Source organism: Heterocephalus glaber, unplaced genomic scaffold, assembly GCF_053883595.1.
Source record: "Heterocephalus glaber isolate CG9 unplaced genomic scaffold, H.glaber_assembly_v1.0 deba00001066, whole genome shotgun sequence".
Taxonomy (NCBI): Eukaryota; Metazoa; Chordata; class Mammalia; order Rodentia; family Bathyergidae; genus Heterocephalus; species Heterocephalus glaber.
Window position 1 is genome coordinate 555,546 of NW_028258186.1, and position 17,268 is coordinate 572,813.

At 50.1% G+C, this 17,268-nt stretch overlaps 1 protein-coding gene across 8 annotated transcripts in view; it reads left to right on the plus strand.

Annotated features, from left to right (window-relative positions):
- Positions 1-17,268, plus strand: part of Mamld1 (mastermind like domain containing 1) — a 119,622-nt gene that overhangs the window by 54,275 nt on the left and 48,079 nt on the right. For 6 of the 8 annotated variants that reach the window (XR_015450708.1, XR_015450709.1, XM_004874113.3 and 3 more), the window contains exon 3: positions 15,018-16,733. Coding sequence is in view for 6 of the 8 variants with exons in the window: in XM_004874113.3 (XP_004874170.2) it covers positions 15,018-16,733 (1,716 nt within the window). In the remaining 2 variants the exon portion in view is untranslated. The remainder of the gene's footprint in view (positions 1-15,017; positions 16,734-17,268) is intronic. The other 2 variants (XM_087209762.1, XM_087209760.1) reach the window with 1 other exon arrangement.

Consider the following 17,268-nt stretch of genomic DNA (forward strand, 5'->3'; position numbering starts at 1 on the left):
TCCCCTACTCCTCACCCACTGTGCGGACACCCTTGGAGACCGTGTGATGGGTAAGTAACTGCTTTGGCTGAGGTCCATGCAGACCTAAATGCATGTATTCTGGGGCACGTTGGCCTTTCCATAGATCTGTGGAGCAGCCGTCCATGCCCTCACTCTAAAAAGTTGTTGCTCACACCACTTGCAGGTTTAGCGTCTCCTGGCAGATGGCCTTTAGCACCCTTGGTAAGCCATGCCAGAAATTCACATTCATGGCTTAGAGTTGCACTTTGGACTTGGCCAGAATCGGCCCTGCCTCCTCTTCCATGACACACCCCTACACTGCCCTTAGCTCTGAGTGATGTGGCTGTTAATCCAAATGCCAAGCTGCCCTAGAAGACCGAGGATTTGCCCCAGTTGGGGAAGAGCCAAAGAAATGTGCCTCAGGCTCAGAGAGCAGCTCCCTCAAATGAATGATCTTCACAGTTGAAACTGCACCTGTCTTCTTGGAAGTCACATATGGTCTCAGAAAGGGATGACACCAAGAGCCCCCTCCTTCGCCTGGGTCTGATGGGTGGCTGCTCCATGATGGGAGCATTTAGGCGATGTGATCACAGCTGAATTTTAGTGGCTGGTCAATCTCTAACATCAGGAACACACCCTGTGTTAACATCAAACTGTGCTGGGTGCACAGGATCTCAACAGCTGGGTGTTTATAGACGGAGGAACAGAGACTCTCAGATTAAAAGAACTGCGTTCACCAAGAAACCTGCTGTCCAAACAAGTTACTGCAGGGCCTGGGATGCTTGCAGCAGAATGGGATCCTCAGGTGGCTCCATTGTTTGCTTTCGTCCCGATGCTTTGTAACATCCAGGATGACACCAGGCACCCTGGTCCCAGGAGACCATGGGCATCTGAAAGCACACTGCTTGTACCACTCCCCCTCATCCTTAAAGCAGCCATGACATAGAGAACAGCTTCGGGCATTCAACTTAACTGCTTCTCTTGTTCCTTCCTTAAAAACAAGCTAACAGAAAACCCATGGCTCAAAAGCAAAGCCTTAAAATTCTATCAGTCCCAGGGGTGAGTTCTTTTTAAACAGCTCTAGGACTTACATGTAAATGATGGAGAAACCCCTTACAGGAAAATGCGCATCTGATATGACAGCTATTCTTAGCCTAAGAGCATGGCTCAGGATACCCAGTTTTAGTCTTTCATCTGCTCCCAAGTAGCTATGGAGGTTTGTCCATCTTCTGCCCACTATGAGAACAAGTTCCCATGAACCACGAGGGAGAACAGCCACTTTGGTTGAGCACTGACTAGGTGCTAGGCATTTTGCTAAGCATTTGAGGGACACTATCTCCTCTAGCCTTCATCATCACCCTGAGAGGAAGCAGCTATTAGGATCTCCAGGAAAATGAGGCTCAGAAAGGTTAAGCAAGATGACCAAAGTCACAAATCTAAGAAGTGGCACATCTCAGAGCCCACTATCCTCACCACCATAGTCTCCTGCCTCTCAGATCTAAACAAGTTGAAAACCAAACATGGCAGGCAATAGTCATCATAAGAAATCTCGGCAATGCACATACCTTCTTGGTACCATTGTTCATTCATTCAGGAGCATAATTGCTTAATGACTCTTGTGATAGAAGAAAAAAGAAGTTTTACCTTTTGAACATGTGAGCATCTTTCCAAGGTTAATAAGGCATCCGGTCTCCACAGTTATTGCATGGAGCTTTAACGGGAGATATAACAGTTGGTTCTTCCCTTCGAAGTTCAGATGTTGACTCCTTTCCTAGGTCTGTAGATCAATCGATTACTAGTGTGAGACACTCAGAGGCATTAGCTATGCAAGTTGGTAGTGCTCTGGAGCCTGCATGGAGTCAGGACTCAGTGTGTATGTCACATGTCATCTGTCTCAGTCTATATCCCACTGGAAGTTGCAGAAATTCCTTCAACCCTGAGAAGCCACCTGTTTATTCCATTTATGGGTCAGCTCCTGGACAAAATGGGAGGGTTAAGGGTATTAAATGAACCATTGGAGAAAAAAGGAGCACTGTACTCTTGGTTCATTTTCTGTGTTCAGCCACTTAGCCTTACTAAAAGGACTATTCTTATCATTCTCTTTCTTCATGGATTAAGACAATGTGATCTAAGAAACTCAATGACTTGCAGCAGGATGGTCATGAAGAACTTGGAGAATACATCGAGGGTTTCCACTTGGGTGACCACAAGTTCAGTGTGCTTTCCACCTACAGAATGACCAAAGTCAACCCCTAGCCTGTCTCCTTTCCACCTCAAAAAGCAAGTGGGGCTAAGGTGGAAGAGAGAAGACCCCTGCCCTCAGTGTAACAGTATGTGGAGATTAGAATGACTACACAAAAATACAGTGGACTCTTGACTTACAAACTCAATTTGTTCCCGAGGGCTGGCTGTAACTCAAGTTGGTCAGTGAAGGTTCAGGCTCCTCTACACAGCCTTCAAAGTCTCTCTCCTGTACACAGGCAGATCTCCGTATCCTTAGAGAGACATTGGCCCAGGATTTCTCAGTTAACCCCACACAGGAAAGGATGTTGTCATGTTCCTCCCAGGACTCTTTAAGGGTTAAATCTGTATCCAAAACCATTTGGAAGCACAAATGGCCAGCATTCAGGTCAAAATTCAAGACTTTGGTCGCAAGTTAAAACTAAAATTCCAGTCATAACCCAAGTTGTTCATATATCAGGCCAGCCATAACTTGACGATCCACTGTCCACTGTACTAACTCCATCCTGTCTGTCCCTCTTCTTTAGACAGGTGACCTTAGAAAAGCCTAGCTGGATCCTCTCTATTCACCTCCTCCCATGGTGTGTGATCCGTTAAAAAACTGCTTGGGAGCACATGCTTTGCCTCACAAAAATGGCACCACACTCAGGAAGGAGAGCTCAAATTTGGTCCCAGCGTGTGACTACCTCTTAGTGAGACCTTGAACAAGTCCCTTTTCCCCTTGGTGCAGTCTCGAAGGCCCTGTCTGTCTCTGGCATCCTGCCACATACTCAGTGTGTCTTCCACATGCCAGCCTTGAGCTGGACCCTGGGACCGAGGCGTTCAGTCTAGGATGGCATTATTCCTGGGCTTCCTTCAGTGGGAACAAATGTGTCCTACTCTGAAGGTCACGGTGGGGCTTGGGGGAGTGAATGGTGTAGTGGCTCTCTTGTGCTCCTGCAGTATGGGTATTGAGATCACCACCTCCTCAAAGGAGAGACTGGGGATCAGGGAGAGCAGGGACTTCCCCAAGGTCACATGGCAGGGGACTGGAGATTTGGATCTCACACCCAGGTGCCCTGCCCCCGGAGCTCCTCCTGCCTACTCTGCTGCTTCCCTTTCCTGAATTAGGAGCTCAGATGGCCATGGGGCCTTCTGCAAGCCATGCACAATTCTAGGTGCTCAGGCTACAGTAGGGGACAAAACAGATCCAGATTTCCTGGAGCTTCCGTCCCAGCGGCAGACACAACCCATCACCAGGTAGAGTGGAAGCATCTCCACGTCACTGTTCTGGCTCCCTGGAGCCTTCTGACCAGCATCATATACTGCCTAGCTGCCAGAAAACCAACTGCTTCCAAATCCACAGGGAGGTGGGGCCAGCCAGGTAGAACCTGGTGCGCCTTTCGGAAGTGGAGAGGAAGCCCAGATTCAAGGGTTGGCATCTTTGCCAGTGTCCCCTGCCTCACAGACTGAGCATTTGTAGGTGCAAGTCTAGCCCCAAGAGAGGGAATCTCCCATGTATGGGCCCCATCGGGTCCCAGGGAGGCGTCTGTCCCTGCCACTTACTGAGCTCTTCATGTGCGCCTCTGGGCCTCAGTCTGCTCCTCAGTGAAGTGGGCTCCCTCTGCTCCCTGTCTGTGTCAGGCTCTCTGGGATGACAAAGGACAAGGTGTGGATGCAGACATTTTCTAAAACTGACAGGGTCTGATTGCTCTTAGCGCTTCTTTTAGCAATCAGAGATTGGCATTGGAGCAGACTTTTTTTCCACCAGAAGGGCGATGGGGAATGCGTCCTTGGAGCTCAGGTAGGAATACAGAGGGCCCCCCTGAGGATGCTGCAGTCTCATCAGCAGCCCCACTGCACCGAGGTGCAGCTCTGAGCATTCTGGGTCAAGGCCTGCAGTGTGTACATACACACTTGCTATTGCCTTGCTATTTGGGGATCCTCCCCATGGAGCTCGCAGCTGTTCCCTCCCTTTGCTCCCTCCTCCTTCTGCAGCTAGGGCCCTTTCCTGTTACAGGCGCCCAGCCAGGGTAGGAAGCTAGGCAGAGGCCTTGCCTGCAGGCAGATCTCTTGCAGGATATCACTGAGCTTGGCATGCGGGTCCTGCAAGGGGACCTCAGCTCAGCAAACCGAAGTCTGTTAGAAGGGGCAGATACTGGAAAAGAAGTTTCACTTGGCACCTGGCTTCTGTGGGCATCTGGTAGCTCAGCACTGCCAATTCTGAACTTCTGAGAGCCCACTCTGGCCTTGTCTATGCTGTATTCTTACCTAGCCCCGTCCCCAGTTGCCTTGACATGAGGCCCAAGGTAACAGGTGTCCGGAAGTGGGACTCCCTGGGGGAGGAAAGCCCTTGATGGACCCCCAGGGCTGGGGCAGCAAGAGAGCTCAGCCAAATTGAGACTTGGGCTCCAAACCCTTCTAGGGAACTGTAGGACTGGGCCATGCTCCACACTCAGGGCTGGCCTCTGGCCCTCCCTGAACTCCCCCAGCTGGAAAACTCAATGTCTGTCTTTCTACAGGTAGCTATTTGGGTCATGAGCTGCCCCTGGGTTGCCGAGTTCCAGATTTCTAGGAGTGGGGAAGCATGTGCTTCCCAGGTTTGGGCTACAGAGTTTGATTTCTGCAGTGGATGTAGATAAAATGTGTCAAAACCTTCCCTACTCCCCTTCTGCCTTTCCTCCTCTCCTTTCCTTCTTCATCTCCCTTCTCCTGTCTCCCTCCTCCCTTCTCACACACAGCCATCTCCCAGATCCCAAAGTTAGGATGGCAGGCATGAAGCACAGGCCAGTGGATTGACCACTGAGGGCCCAGACCAAAGGCCCTGTATGGCTTATTCTGTCTGCCTGTGTCCCTCTTGCCTTCCTCCTGGGCACAGGCTTGCCTTTGTCTACTTCTTCCTAGGCCACAGGGTGAGACTGCCCACCCGATCCCCCCCTGCCGGCTCTTTCTGCACTTCTGTGGCTCCCCAAGTCTGTTAGCTGGCATAGGCACATACTCATTCCCTCACGGCCCTGCCTGAGAATCCCTACTCTTCTGCCCTTGCAGCTGGGGCTCAGCATCTGGCACATAGTAAGTGCTCAATAAGCAGGGACTGCACTGCTTCATCTTAACCAGAAGGCCCCCTAAAAATTGTTCGGGCCATCTCCTTTGTTGGAACCAAGAGGCCAGGGGCACACAGATGGGAAGGGCTGCACCAAAGTCTTTGGGCTACTTGGTGAATTCGTTTGTTTCAGTTACTTTCTCATTGCTGGGACACAATACCCAACACTCACACCTTAAAGAGGAAAGGTTTATGTTGGCTAACAATTTGTAGAGATTTTACTCCACAGACAGCTGGTTTGGAGGCAGGGCAGCATGGCAGTGGGAAGCAGAGCAAGATCCAGGGAGGAGGAGCGGAGGGAGGTGGATTCTTCCAGACCACGCCCACAGGGACCCACCTCTTCCAAACAGGCTCCGCTTTGAAACATCACATTTCACTACAAATTCATCAATGGACTAATCCACTGATGCGTCTCATGCCCTCATGATCCAATAGAGGAAGATCTAGATATAAACCCTAACATCATTATTTTCTGAAAAGTGGTTGTCTCGAGGCCTCACATTGGAAATGGGAAGAGAACAGAATAATTTGCAGAGTACCATTTTCTCCAGTGGGTAATTCCAACCTGTGATGCCACTGGGGCTAGGTGCTGGGGGTACCGAGATGAGTAGATGAAATAACCCTAGCCTTCAGAGAGGGACACTGTGGAGGTGGAAAATGCATGGGCCTAATATGGCAGCCTCAAGGTTGGTCAGACCACCTGGGATGGGAGTGGAAGAGGTAGAAGGTAAAACCCTGGAAGGCTCGAGGGAGCAGGGTGTGCTTTAATCCACTGAACAAAATGCAAATTGTCCAACAGTGTACAAAAGCCATGAGAGCAAGGCTCAGGCAAATCCAGGAGGAAGCAGGGCTTCGCTCTGCTCGCTGGAACCTCCAGAGCACTGGCTAACTAAGAAGTGTCGCTGCTGTAGGTGGAGCCTAGCACCTGGGACTGCCTTGTGTCTTGCAGAGTTCAGAAGTGGTCACCTAGATTGTGCTATGGTGGAAGTCTTTAAGCTTTTCAGCTCCAGATGGTAGTGTGTGCCCTCTCCTAGGGACAGTGGGCCAGCACGGTCCCGTGCAGTGCCACAAGGGCACTGGGGCAAGACTTACTCCCCAGGGGCAGAGGCTCAGCTCACACTTTGGGTCAGGGGTTAACAAGCCATGAGCTCAGAGATCCCTGCAGCCCATGGGTTGCTGGGGTAAATCAAGTTCTTAGGCCTGCAGCCCTGCCTAGCCATGAACATGCTACTCATCACACACGAGTTCAGGGTCACAATGGGCACTGCATGGCCCATGGAGTCTCAATCGCTATCTGGGCCTGTTCAGAAAAAGTTGGCTGAGCCATGATCTGGGTCACTGGCAAACCAGTTCCTTTCCCCCTCAGGCCCTTGTTTCCCCCAGCAAACAGCGCTCCCCTTGGTACCCACTTAAGCTAAAGCCACAGGGTCTCATGCCGCCCCATGGGTCCCTCTTGCCCTCCTATGCCAAGCTGGCCCTGCCCCCACTCCGCCCTGGCTCTGGAGCCCATCCTTCTCAGAAGTTCTCGCCTCTGAAACTGCTCCTTTGGCTTCCTGTAGCATTCATTTCGCCTCCCATTGGCAGCACCTTTCCCTGCTTCACCCTCCCCCACGGCTTCTCACTGCAAACAAAATGCAACCCAGCCCCTTCCAGTGGTGCTCAAGGCCTTCTGTGAGCTCACGGCTGCTTCTCTGGAGTGGGCCGTGGGTCTTTCCCCCAGGGCCTCCGCACTGGTGCCCTTCCACCTGGCATCCTCCACCCCAGTTCTTCTCCGGCCTGTTCCTCCCACATTAGACCTTTACTTCCTCAGAGACACTGGAGTCTCCCTCCCCTGCCACTCTTATCACGTGACCCATTTTTCAGTCTTCTGAAAAATACTGCTCGCTCTCATGTAGTTCTTGGTGCTCAGTCCCCCCTGGAACCCCAACTCCTCTCTGCTTTACGCCCCGCGCCCCACACCTGTGCGCTGCTGCTATCTGTAGCCGCCTCTCCTTCTCAAATAAGCTTCCAGGTGCTGGTGTTATTTAGGGTTAGCGCTGCCTGTGGAACTGTCAGAGAAGTTGACCATTCTCTTGGCTCTCTTCTTCCCTCGAGTCAGACCCTTAGGGTGGAGAACAACGGCCTTGGCTTTCAGGAAGCCAGTTCCCAAACACCAACACCTGCTTTCTGAATAGCCGGCTGCATGCAGCTAAGTGGACAGCAGCTAACTACTTGCCATCTTTTTCATTTGTGTTAGCCACATGACATCTAAGGAACTAAAATTGCCTTGCCCTTTCCTGTAGTTAAAGCTAAAATAAAATCACTTTATTGGCAGCACATTAACAAACATAAATCTCCTGTGTTTTCCCCAGTAATTTGGCTTTGGTTTCCCAGATAAGGGAAAAAGGTATGAATGACTGCAAGGAGCCAGACTGTTTGGAGATTCTGCTAATAACCCACTCAGAATGAGTCCTTTCTCGGGCCCAGTCCATGGTGTTTCTTACTGAGTGGTGGAACAAGAAGGAAATAAATACTATGGGAACTCTCCCCGCAGCATCACCACCTCCACTACCTCCGCCACCTCCACCCCACCTATCTATCCTCACCCTCAGCACCTCCACCACTACCTCTGTTCCCACTGTCACCACTGCAGTCTCTGCCACCATCACTGTCACTATCATCGTCAACACCACTTTGATCATCACCACCTCTGCACTTCTATCATGATCACCTCTACAGCCACGAGCGCTCTCTGGCTCTCGGTCTCTGGTTGGATACTCTCCCTTCTCTCTCTTTGTCTCTCTCTCTCTCTGTCTCTCGGTCTCTGGTTGGATACTCTCCCTTCTCTCTCTTTGTCTCTCTCTCTCTCTGTCTCTCGGTCTCTGGTTGGATACTCTCTCTTCTCTCTCTTTGCCTCTGTCTCTCTCTCTCTGTCTCTGTCTCTCAGTCTCTGGTTGGATACTCTCTCTTCTCTCTCTTTGTCTCTCTCTCTCTCTCTGTCTCTCAGTCTCTGGTTGGATACTCTCTCTTCTCTCTCTTTGCCTCTGTCTCTCTCTCTCTCTCTCTGTCTCTCAGTCCCTGGTTGGATACTCTCTCTTCTCTCTCTTTGTCTCTCTCTCTGTCTCTCGGTCTCTGGTTGGATACTCTCTCTTCTCTCTCTTTGTCTCTCTCTCTCTCTGTCTCTCGGTCTCTGGTTGGATACTCTCCCTTCTCTCTCTTTGTCTGTCTCTCTCTCTCTGGCTCTCGGTCTCTGGTTGGATACTCTCCCTTCTCTCTCTTTGCCTCTGTCTCTCTCTCTCTGTCTCTCGGTCTCTGGTTGGATACTCTCCCTTCTCTCTCTTTGTCTGTCTCTCTCTCTCTGTCTCTCAGTCTCTGGTTGGATACTCCCTCTTCTCTCTCTTTGTCTCTGTCTCTCTCTCTGTCTCTCGGTCTCTGGTTGGATACTCTCTCTTCTCTCTCTTTGTCTCTGTCTCTCTCTCTGTCTGTCTCTCAGTCTCTCTCTGTCTCTGTCTCTCCTCTCTCTCTCTCTCTCTCTTCTCTCTCTCTCCCTCCTCTCTCTCCTCTCTCTGTCCTCTCTTCTCTCTCTGCTCTCTCTCTCCCTCTCCCTCTCCCTCCCTCCTCTCTCTCCTCCCTCTCTCTCCTCCCTCTCTCTCTCTCTCTCTCTCTCTGTCTCTCTCTCTCTCTCTGAGTTATATGGCACTTTGCATGATAATAATCAAAGACACTGTCCACATATAGTGAAATAAATGCAAGCTTTTGAACTGTCATTATTTCTAATACATGACCTACTTTTGTGACTGTGTATTTTGGAGATATAGAATATCGGCATGTTTGGGGCCAAAATTAAATTGAGATTCATTATAAGAAAGGGTAATATCCCCAAATGCACACTCTTTACAAAAGATAAGTTTAGATGAAAGACTTTACACTTCCTAAAATGAGATGCTGAGGATCTCCTTTCAATAGCAAGTTCTTGTGATTTGGTTGACAAAAGTTAGCCTTGCACACAGCTGTTCAGGAGCGGAGCCAATGACTAATGGCAGATCTGCCTTGAATGGCAAATGCTGCTGAGTAAACCATGTTAACAGCTATTTTAGGACCACCAAGCATGTGTTTGCATTCTCGGGAGTGGAAAGAGAGATAATATTTATTTGCTATCGAACACCGTGCCAGGCACTTTATGTTTCTAAGCTCATGTAATCGTTATACAGATTTGTGAAGTAGCTCTATGTCTCCCCATTTTGCAGGTAAGAAAACAGGTTCAGAAAGGGGAAAATTACTTGCCTGAGCTCACTACAAATTAAAGACGGGGGTTAGACAAACCGAGAGTCCGGGCCTACCCCTAACCCTCTCACCAGCCCACGCTGCTGCATTCTGCCATCGGAATTTAGTGTCCAGAAGTTTCTTTATGATTAGATTAGATCACCCATTTGCCTGCAAAAACCCTTCATATTCAAGGAGCGTCTGGCAGTTCAGTCAGATACACAGCAGTGCATCCTGGCACTTGAGGGCACGTTCAGAGCTTTGCAGGCAAATGGTTGGGCCCAGGAGGATCAGCAAGTTCCTGGCAGCCAAGCTACCTTCAAGTACATAGTCAAATCTGCAACAGGAGCTTCCTTCTCTGAGGTCACTGCTTGCTATCTGGCACTAGCCTGACAGATGTGATTTGGAAAACCCTGAGGCAAGTATAACGGTCCCTACAGAAGCAAATCAAAATGCCATGACTGCAATGGGACAGTAGGCTTTTATCCTCATTTAAGTATGCAGAGAGGAAATGACCTGCTTCTCCTTGGTGCCCCAGAATAATCTCTGGGTTCACTTGGCAAAGGCAGCCTTGCTGCTAGGGTGTCCAAACATCCACCACAATGCACACCTGGGCTCCCGACGCTCTGTTACTGGACAGCACGCTGGAGGTGGAGTGCCAGCCTCTGCTCTGCCACCAACTAATGGTGTCACTTTAGTAAGTCACCTGGCCCCTCTGAACCTTGATTTACCCATGTGCAAAATAGGGATCCCAAGCAAACCCCCTGCTGCCTCCATCCTAGGATTGTTGTTAGTTTCAAAGGACAATGAGTGAAGAAGAACACTGTCCACTGACAGAGGCTGGGATTTTTACAAAGGCCTGTGGTTGGTAACACCAACAGTTGGACCTGAAGGCTTGGAAAAGTTCAACATCCCTTCCAAGTACTGTTGAAGTGCTTGTGTAATTTGCACGAATCCCCCCAATCCCTGAAATTCCAGACCGAGCAAACATGCTCAGAGAAAGATGTCAGACACAAAAGGCTACATATCCTATGGTTCCATTCCTATGAAATAATCAGAATAGGTAAATCCACAGAAACAGAAAGTAGTTGAGTGATTGCCAGGGGCTAGAGGCATGGTAGAATTAGAGAGTGGCTGCTTGATTGTCAGTAAATTTCCATTCAGGGTAATGAAAAACTTCTGGAACTAGATAGTGGGCTACCTCCATCATGTCCCACATCTTCATTACCTTCTTCTGAGCAAGTTTCCAGGGAGGCTGGAAATCTGGTCTGCTTGGCCAACATCAGCTTCTGGAAAACTCATGGAAAAGTGTCATAGTATTGAATAAAGCTGTTGATAGAGTGCTTGTGAGAGGAACTAGAACTAGCAAGCAAATTGACCTGAGCGGAACTGGTGGAGGCACTAGCAAGGACAGAGGGGAGACAGAATAAGTGACAGTTTGCACCTTCTGGACCACTTTGCACAGGGCCTAAGTGCCCAGTGCCCTTAGGAAGGAAAAAGAGGCTCCCTGGGCATCCTTAACCTCTTACCCTCTTACATAATAGGAAGTGTGCAGACCTTTTGCTGGCCTTTTATTGTGTCCATGTTAAACTCCCAGCAAAGGTGTCCCGAATTAGGCATTTCTGGTAGCTTGCCAGACTTCTTCATTCTTTATTTCTTTATGCCCACCTTATGAACCTATACTGTGGTCTTCTAATCTGTACCTTTTCTAAGAAATCTTTCTTTGCCCTTTTTGTCATTCTGAACTAAAACTGTAGAAAGGAAATCATTGCTATATGTCAGCGTTCAGGCAGAACCAGAAATATTGTTGGCTTCAGAGCTGAACGTGGCCCTAATCAGAAGGGTGGCCTTTGTGTTCCCATTACTTAGGGGAGTGGGAGCCATCACATGCTCTGAAATGCATTCTAATGAATGTTTATGAGGCCATGGGGATCACATTGGTGGCTTTGTCTGCCTGATTAGGAAATGGGACTCATCAGGGTTTTACGTATGGAGAGAAAGTCATTCATTTCTAAAAGATGCCAGGGTACCCTCCCTCCCTCCTTCCCCATCCTACCACGGAAAGCAGGACCTATGAGAGAACTGGCTGGGAGTAGCCCAAAGCAAATCACATCCACTTCCATTTTCTAGGGAAAGAGAGGGTTCAGATCTGCTCACTAGAAGTCCTGTCAGCGTCTACTGCTTCACTCACAGTCACAGTGAGAGGCATGTGGCCTGAAGGAAGCAGAGGGCGGCTGGTAGCTGGAACCAACAGCTTGCTCTCTTTGAGCCTGGAAAGTGGCATGTACCTGAAGCAGCAAGGGAGGTCATTCCAGAACACTGCACTTGATCTCAAACTGTGGCCGTGGGGTTTAATCAAAAGCACATGGCCCCGGCAGGCAGAACCTGAGCAGCAGCTCCCCCTGGCCCAGATGACCTGGCAAAGGTACCAGTGTGACAATGGGCATGAGGAGAGCCCGGCCAACCTCTTGCAGTTGAAATGAGTAACAAATCATGGGACTGCAAAAGAGAAGACACTGAAGCAAGCCTTTATTTAAGGGCAAAACTCACTAGGGTTCTCACCTCAGGCTGACTGTGGAGCGCTCTTACCATAAAATCCCAAACATGGAGCCTTTGACAAAAGGGGTCTCTTTTAAACCTACCAAAAAAGGAAAGCCCTCTGCCCAGACAGCAGCCTAGTTGGGGATCACCAGAGGGACATGCCTGGAACAGCAAGGGGACCCCCCTGAAACGTGTACTGTGACAGGTACCAGCAGCTGCCCAGCTGCAGATTTGGCCTAGCAAAGGTGGCACCTGCTCCAGCAAATTGGATTCAACCAGCATGAGATGGCCCTTGATACTCCAAGGAGGTGTCCTGGGCTCTGGTTGGTTACCGAGGAGCTAGCTGGTTTCCTGATCCATTTTCATGGATGTCATTGATGGTGTCTGAAAAGTCACATGCACACAAGACCACATTTAGAAGTTCAACCCTTCTTCCTTTGCCAATGGCCCCTAACACAACCTTTAGTGTCCAGTGATCGTCAGTGATCGTGCCCTGCCTTCCCACACCCTGCCACCTTAGACATCATGGACAGCACATTGGACCCAACCATTGCCAGCTCGGCCTCCCTGCAGTGGATCCTTGCGTAAAACCCACTCGGTCAACCCTGATTGATCCATTTCATTTATTTCTGTTTTCAACATGTCAGGTGTCTTCAGATTCTTTGGGGGAAGGTAGGGGGGACCAAGTATCACTTTGGGATCCACTGACTTATTTTGAGCCTGCTCCATAATTGGCAGAATGAGTGGCCCAAGCTCCCTGTGCTCCAAGTCATTTGTGCCCATTTATCCATCGATCCATTCAGCTGCTATTTATTGATCACCTGCTGTGCGCAAATATTTGGTGAGCTGCTCCCTGGACAACTCGAGGACAGTGTGCCTGTTGCCTTCAGCCAGGCTCCTGGATAGGAAACTGCTCAGATGATGGGCTGCTCTGTCCCTTCTCAACCTTTCCTGCCAGATCCAAGTGGTCAAGCCTCAGATGCATTTGGTGGCAGAAGTGCCCTTGTTTGGGTCATGTGCACCTCTCACTCAAGGTGGTGAGCCCTTCTGGAGGGACGAAGCAGGATCTACCCCAGGATGGATGAAGACAGTGTGATGGGAGGCCACTGAGTGGTCACAGAGGGGCCCTGCATCTGGCCTGGGCAACTCCTGGAAAATCCTGCCCTCCCTGGGCCTTAGGGACTCATCATTAAGTGGAAGAGATTAGACTCCCAGGCCCCTTCTACATTGTCTTACTAATGCTGGGTACCAGTTGGTGAAGCCATACCAGGTACCACACAATCTGCCCCATTTCACTGAATAGAGAAGCAGCAGGAGAAAATAGGTAACAACTATCATTCTCCATTCACAAATGAAGAAATGGGGGCTCAGAGAGGTTAAATGGCAGAGCAGAGACCTAGCTGTATCTTCCCCAGGACCGGGACCCTACCCCATGCTCCCTTTACCCGCACCCTGGGCTGGTGGTTTTCAACCTGTATGTCCATAAAGAGTCAGCCACAGAGGGCACAAAACTCCTGGTGCCCAGGCCCCACCCTGGATGAGATTAAAGCAATTGATATTTGACGGGAGGCCCCAGGACCCTGGATATTTCTAAGTGATTCTGGTGTGCACCAAGGCCTGAGGCATGCAGCCCTGGGTGGTCTACTTTAAGGTTCATTTAGCCATGACAGTCACGACCCTATGCTGGCAAGTGAGCGGACGTCAGAGACTCAGCACTCTGTGTCCTAGAAAGATTGCCAAAGCCAAAAGAGGAGTTTGTTCCTATGTGGAAAAGTCTTTGAAGAGAATTATATTGGTTTACCTGGTGGCATTCAAATGATTTCTAAGTCCCTCTCTTCCTTTTCTTATTTTGATCATTCCCCCACAGTCCTTGCTCCTTTCCCCTTTTACCTGCTGACCCAGTCGTGGACATGAACATGACAGCCACGGAGCAGTGTCCAAAGCTGGGAAAGAGTAGCAAAGACTGCATTCCTAACGGCTTTGCTTTGTTCCAAAAGGCCAGGCTTTCACACACAGTGGGCAACTCTCCCAAGGAACAGATCCCACAGTGAGGTCCTTTCCTGCTGTTTGATATCTCTGCAACCTTAGGATGCATCTGCAGGGAGGAATTTTTTGCTTAAATAACTTGATACTTGGGGTTTTTGTTACATGTCCTTCTCAAACAAACAATACAGAAAGGTAGAGAATAGAAAGGGAATTTGCCAGTAATCCCCAAGAGAGGACTACTTAAAATGGTTTTCCCAAGATATTTTTGTATGTGCAATGCATGCGAGTGTGTGTGTGAGTGTAAAGGGAAATGGAATAATGACTGCAATTACTGTTCTGAAATTTGTGCTTTTCCTTAAGCAATACAACTGCGCAAAAGAACACAGTCAGATCAACTTCATTCCTGTTGAATTCTGTTTTATCAAAGCAGGCTGATGCATTTGACCAGGACAGACAACATAAAAGCTCAATGTCTGTATTACAGTTTTTCATGTTTGAAATTGGGACATCTGTAAACAAGCAGAAACTGAAAATATTCAGCTCCCTATAGTTTGTTCTTGAATGCCTGCCTTTGGCAGCAAGTTCATTTAGTGACTCTGGCATAGTTTCACCGAACTCCTCTAAGTGGGCAAAGAATATCCTTTGCATAACTTTCTGTCATGTTTAGTATACAGACAGTATAATGCCTTATTTGAAATGTAACAAGACTATTTAAATGAGGCATAGCAACAAAGAAACAAGCATCATTTTTCCAAAAATAGGCTGTGTTTTATAGTTTTGACAACTAGAAGTCTTTAAACTGAGGTCTGTTTTATCTTGCAGGTTTCCTGTTCATTAGCATTAATATGCCAAGCCTTTATAAAAATTCCTCTCTCTCTCTCTCTCTCCCTCCCTCCCCTCTCCCTCTCTCTCTCTCCTCTTTCAGCCACAGGGACCCATTAAGAGGAGACAGGAAGGAGACGACTTCCAATTTCCAGGCATGGCTGATGGAGGTTACCCTAATAAAATTAAGAGGCCCTGCCTTGAAGATGTCACCCTCCCCATGGGCCCAGGTGCCCATCCCAGTACCCTCTGTGCAGAGCTACAGGTCCCCACATTAACAATGACTCCTAGCTCTGCAACAGTGGGACCAGCTGGCCAGTCCTTACTACTCGAGCACAATCCCATGAATGGCAGCGTGACAAGCTCCCAATTCGGGGTGCAACCGACTACAGAAATGGGGCTGAAAGGGCCCAGTGTTCCTTACTACGAGAAAATCAACAGCATGCCAGCTGTAGACCAGGAGCTTCAAGACCTGCTGGAGGAGCTAACAAAAATTCAGGAACCTTCTCTGAATGATCTAGATCTGGAAAAGATCCTGGGGAGCAAACCAGAAGACCCACTGGTCTTATACCACACCCAGACACCGGTAGAGACACCACCCAAGCTTCCGGTTCAGATGCCACAATTAGAGGGCCTTGATTCCGGCAAGGAGTTCGCTTCCAGTTGCAGCCAAGTGACTGGTGTGTCACTGCCAGTCCTGCCCTCCTCCACAGGGATCAGCTACTCAATTCCTTCTACCAGTAAGCAGATGGCATCACCCAGTTCCTCGATAGCACAGGCCAAGAACCAGGCCATGCCCCCTGTCACTGTGCCCCCATTACCGGTGCCTCAGTGGCACCATGCCCACCAGCTGAAAGCACTGGCAGCCAGCAAGCAGGGATGTGCTACCAAGCAGCAGGGCCCCAGCCCCACTTGGTCTGGCCTGCCCCCTCCAGGCCTCTCCCCACCTTACCGCCCAGTGCCGTCACCACACCCACCGCCCCCGCCGCCGCCGCCCTTCAGCCCTCAGAGCTTTATGGTATCCTGCATGTCATCCAGTAGCTCATCGAGTAGCACTTTGCAAGGCTCACCCAATGCCTTACTCTCCAGCATGGCGTCCGGCAGCAATGCCACCCTTGGGCCCACCCTGCCCTACGCTCCTGAGAAGCTCCCCAGCCCGGCTCTCAGCCAGCAGCCACAGTTCAGCCCCCAGAGCTCCATTCTTGCCAACCTGGTGTCCTCTACCATCAAAAGCCCCCAAGGGCACCTGATGTCTGCTCTGCCCACCAGCAACCCCGGGCCATCCCCACCCTATCGCCCGGAGAAGCTGTCCAGCCCAGGCTCGCCGCAGCAGTCCTTCACCCCCCAGCACTCCCTCATCCGGAGCCTCACTCCCACCAGTAATCTGCTGGGCCAGCAGCAGCAGCAGCAGCAGCAGCAAGCAAATGCCATCTTTAAGCCCATGACCAGCAACTCATCCAAAACCCTGAGCATGCTCATGCACCAGGGGCTGGCCAGCTCCAGCCCAGAAGCCTCCGAGCCGTTTACCTTTGGCAACACCAAGCCCTTGTCCCATTTTATTTCTGAGCCGGCCCCGCCAAAGATGCCCTCCATGCCTGCCACCTCTAGGCAGGCTTCCCTGCTCCACTACCTGCAGCAGCCCCTGCCGGCGCAGGCCTCATCTGCCACTGCCTCCTCCACTGCCACTGCCACCTTGCAGCTGCAGCCACAGCCGCAGCAACAGCCTGAGCATTCATTCCTCTTGCAGCAGATGATGCAGCAACCCCAGCGCTTTCAGCGATCGGTGGCCTCCGAGTCCATGCCCACTCTGCCCAGACAGGTAAGACAATCTCGTCTCTGATGGTGTCCTCTTTTGTTTGGGAAATCAGACCTCAGTTGTATGCCATGGATACCTGCTTTGGAGGGCAAATCCAGGCTATAGTCCTCTCTCGAGCTGGACTGGACTCTGGAAAAGTCTATGTAAGGCAGCTAATCATGTGTGGTTAAAACGGTTTTCATGAGGCCAAGGTTATGGGTACAGTGCCTGTTCAGGTCACCTAATTCCCCAGAGAGGAACACTGTACCCACCAGCCGCTCCCAGGGGAAGGAGCTGGGAGGACAAGTCAGGACTGTACAGAAATGGGCTGTCTTCTCCTGCACTGAGCCACAGAGCAGGGCTCACGAAGCCTGTAGGATGTCAGGAAATTGCACAGAAGTGCTTGGGTCTTGGCCCTACTGATATAAGGATCACACTTAGCCTTCCACAAATGCCACAGCCAACTTTTGCTGAGCAACTTCAGTGTGCCGCTCATCACTATGTTGGATGCTGAGGCAGATCCTGAAAGGAAAGACAGGCGCTTGTAAGGTACTCTTCT